General features: G+C 51.7%; 1 protein-coding gene across 1 annotated transcript in view; it reads left to right on the forward strand.

The window, feature by feature from the left end:
- The window catches only part of PRKCZ (protein kinase C zeta), a gene marked incomplete at its 5' end in the record, with an annotated part of 158,851 nt that overhangs the window by 102,067 nt on the left and 52,716 nt on the right, over positions 1 to 4,068 (forward strand). Inside the window, 2 exon segments of the mRNA XM_014592755.2 lie at positions 1,213 to 1,344; positions 3,186 to 3,267. Coding sequence (XP_014448241.1) covers positions 1,213 to 1,344; positions 3,186 to 3,267 — 214 coding nt within the window.

The raw sequence follows: 4,068 nt of genomic DNA on the forward strand, positions 1-4,068 counted from the left end.
CAGAAAGCGAGAAATCACCCCCCAGCGGGGATGGTCATGCCGCGATCCATTCTCCTCCATTCTCCTCTCGGGATCTTGCTTGGGCACACACACACACACACACACCCGGTGTGAGTTTCAAGCCATCGGGTCCGAGATGTGAACTGCAGCTGACTACGTGGGAGTCCAGCGACATAGCCATTACGCTAACTGCTGGTCCCAAAAGCATGGGTTCTTGATGCCTGCTGGTCCATGAGCAGATGTGTCCCCTGAGGGCCAGGTGTGTTGGTCCCATTCAACTGCACCCATGCCCACATGTTGTTAGGGTTCTAGCAGTTTTCCTCACTGAATTCAGTTCAGCAGACTCTTCTGCAGGGCTAGGGCAATTATAATCTTTCTTATTAATTTACAAGTAATTCCAGATCTCTAAAAAAAAAAGAAACTTGTTAACAGTGGTAAAGAAGGCAAACACATTAAAACAGTTCTCGGTGGAGAATCCCAGTGCCTGTTGACATGTGCAGATAGGTGTGCCCATGTCAAACCTGGAACCAGGTGCTGAACACATTCTTACACAGCTTGTAAAATTCAAAAGTTCACACACACAAAAATCACCAAGAAGCTGGTAATTATCACTCATTTCAGATCATCTAGAACCTGGAAGGGCCATTTAAAATTTCAAAAATACTGGATAATTACAAATTGCCCATTAGCAGTTCAAATTTTTCATAAGTCAGAATGCCAAGCAGAGTGATTTTTCCCCTAGGCTGGAGTTGGGAGGAGGTGGTCTGTGTGAATGGGAGTCAGCAAGGGGCTTCCCCATGCTCTTCTCAGCCTGGGCCGCCCCATCCAGACAGGCGCCTGCACCATTCTGCACACAGCAGTAGAAGCTGCAACTCCTTGGGCTCCACAGGCAGGGAGGACCTTGCCTAAGGCAAGGTCTTATCACCTCTCCCTGAGGGGTTTCCCCTTGTGTCCCCCTCATACAGAGCAGAGTTATCTCCCTCTCCTCGGGCCACTAGTTCCCCCAGCTTGGGTCTGGACCTATAAGAGGGCCACTGAGCTCTAAGAAACCACAAGGGGCTGGGGCCACTTTCTTTCCCCACTTGATATAAACTTTTGAGGAAACTGGAGAAGGTATCAGATGCCCAAGTTCCCAGCTGGGTCCCCTCAGTGTAGCATAGGCTTCTGGGGGAGCTGGACCTCTGGCCTGATGGTTACTGTTCTCGTCCACAGAGAGCGTACTGCGGCCAGTGCAGCGAGAGGATATGGGGCCTCGCGAGGCAGGGCTACAGGTGCATCAACTGCAAACTGCTGGTCCATAAACGCTGCCACGTCCTCGTCCCGCTGACCTGCAGAAGGCATATGGTAAGTCAGGGCTGGGTGAAGGTCTGGGCAGGAGGGCTCCAGCCCATTGTCCATGCTGACCTTGGAGACCCACGGTTCCCCATTTGTCTAGAGGGTTTGTGATACTGTTCCTGGCACCAACCAGCTAAGGAGAGAGGTAGGCTGTGGGCTGCAGATGACAACCCCCAGCAGTGTTCAGGGGACTCCATCTGAGTCACTGTGAGCACCTCCAACAACCTCTGCTAGGTGGGGCTAAGTGGAGGTTTGTTCATACTTTGGTCTTAAAGCAGCTCTTGGGGGAGCTGCATGCAGAGGAAAAAGTTGGGTCTGGCACGGGGGGGCTCTCAGGCACCTTGGTCTCTCTGAAAGCCAGAGGGGCCTGTCCCCGGCGCCATCCCTGGGAAGCAGCTGGGGACCCTTGTTGCCTGGGTTTGGAGCAGCACCCTCCTCTGCCATCCCTCAGCATTTGGACTTGAGGAGTCCAGGTGCTTGGGTGTCTCGTTGGCCAGCCTCTCCTCCAGGGTATTCAGCGGCTGGAGTGAGTCGCACTGAACCACAAGTGCAGGCACCAGGGTGGAACGCTGAATCCTCCAGGGCTTTGCGAATGGCCCAGACACCATGTACTGGGCGCACTTCTGGGAGGATTGGTTCATCTGTGTCTTGCCTTAGCGTGAGGAGGAAAGACGTCTCTCAGGGATGACATGCCTGATCCTCTTATAGGGCAAAACAGAATCCGAGGGCAGGTCTCACCCCAGTATTGCCAAAGTACAGGGACACAGGGTACCCATGTGCACTGGTGCTGGGCGAATTGGCGGTCTTCCTAGGGGGCCTTTCAGCTGTCTGCCGAAAACTATAACAGTGTGTATATGCTTTCACCCCATAGGCCCACTTTTTTAAATTGTATATTTCCACTGTGAGAGTGAGATACAGAGATGAAAGGAAGAGAATAACCCTCAACAGGGTCTCATTCCATGAGCCTCTCTCCCTGCCCCAACCTTCCCAACCAGTAAGGATCACAGGCACATACCTCATGTGTGCAGGCCGACCTGGGAACCAAATCCACAGTCTTCTACACAGATCCATGGCCTGAGTGATACATTCCCATGCACCACCCCTATAGAGTCATATTAGCCGAAGAAAACGAGGCCGGGGCCAGCAGGTGGCATAGTGGTTAAGGCACTGGACTCTCACAAGGCCAACCATAGTTTAAGTCCCAAACCTGATGGCTTGAAAATCACTCCAGCAGTGTGTGCATGCCCAAAATCTCAGGAGGAGAATGGAGGAGAAGAAATTGTAGCATGGCCATCCCCCCTTAGGGGTGATTTCTCACTTTCTCTCTCACCGTCTCTCTCCTCTCTGGTGAGCACACATGCCCAGTGGCAAAAATCTTAAGAAAATGAGGCTGGCCCCAGGGATACGGTCAGAGGCTGAGTGAGGCCAGCACTTGGAACTTAACAAGGCCTCCATAGGAACTGTCTCCATTGTGACATCAGCCCTGTGGAATCCCAAGAGCCTTTAGAATGATGCCTGGATGCCTGGTTCCTGGTGAGTCACACATAACATGATGCTGGTAGGTGTAGGATTACAAAGCATTAGGTGAACTATCCCATTTTATGAAGCACCTGCTAGAGAAGTCACAGCGTAAGGTACGGAGTGGTCATCTCTGCCTGTAGAATCACAGGTCATTTTGATGTTCTCTATATACTCAGTGTAATAACATAGCAATTGTATCTTTATATGATCTATTACAGTTTACGCTTTGTAATGTGTAAGTGTGAGAAGTCACAAAGTGTCTCAGTAGCTCCCCAGTCAGGCCTGCCCTGTCACTTTGTAACATTGTGACATTGCTATCTCTCCCGCAGGATTCTGTCATGCCTTCCCAAGAACCTCCAGTAGACGACAAGAACGACGACGTGGACCTTCCTTCTGAAGAGACTGATGGAAGTAGGTGCAGCTTTCCCTGTCGGGTAGAGGCCAGGCTTCTCTCCTAGAATGATTTCACTTACCTCCGCTTTCTGACCATCAGTCCTGTCTAGATTCCACTGCCCCCAAGGGTCCTTGTCAGTGATCTTGGCTCTTCTCCTGAAGGGCTGGGGATGACGCTCTCCAGGGCTTCCCCCTCAGTTCCTGGCAGAGGCAGGGCTGGGGATGGCCCTCCCTGTTGGCCTCTGGGCAATGATATCTCTGTGAAGCGCAGTTGCGAGAGCTGGGAGTTGAAGGGAAGTCTCTCCCTCTGCACTGACGTAAGCAGTTCTAGCACCACTTAGGGAAGTGTCCACTGTGCCGGCCACCCCTCACAAACTTAGTGCTGCACAGAGCTGACCTCCATGGACAGTCCCGCTAGGCGCTGCTGCACACACACTTGGAGCTGCATGGTCCTTGGGTTTTGTGGGGGGTTTTTGAGGGGCACTTTCTTTTTTAATGGTAAGCTCTTGGAGAGTTCAGATAGCATCTGGACAGATGGCCAGCTCTGAGCTTCTGTACCTCCAGGGACTATTACCCAGTGTATGAGAGTTTGGGCTCTTGTTTGATAGACGTCAGTTCTGTCCCGTTAGGAGCCTTCGGAGGGTGAAATGAGATTACAGAACAAAGCACACTAGTGCAGCCCCTCACACAGAAGAAATTTCTTTTCTTTTTTTTTTTAAGAGAGATTTTTGCTATAGGGCGCGTGCGCTCACCAACAGAGAGAGACATAGAGACAGAAAGCGAGAAATCACCCCCCAGGGGGGATGGTCACGCCACGCC

The sequence above is a fragment of the Tupaia chinensis genome, unplaced genomic scaffold (genome assembly GCF_000334495.1).
Source record: "Tupaia chinensis unplaced genomic scaffold, TupChi_1.0 Scaffold138464_1, whole genome shotgun sequence".
In the NCBI taxonomy this organism is placed as follows: Eukaryota; Metazoa; Chordata; class Mammalia; order Scandentia; family Tupaiidae; genus Tupaia; species Tupaia belangeri.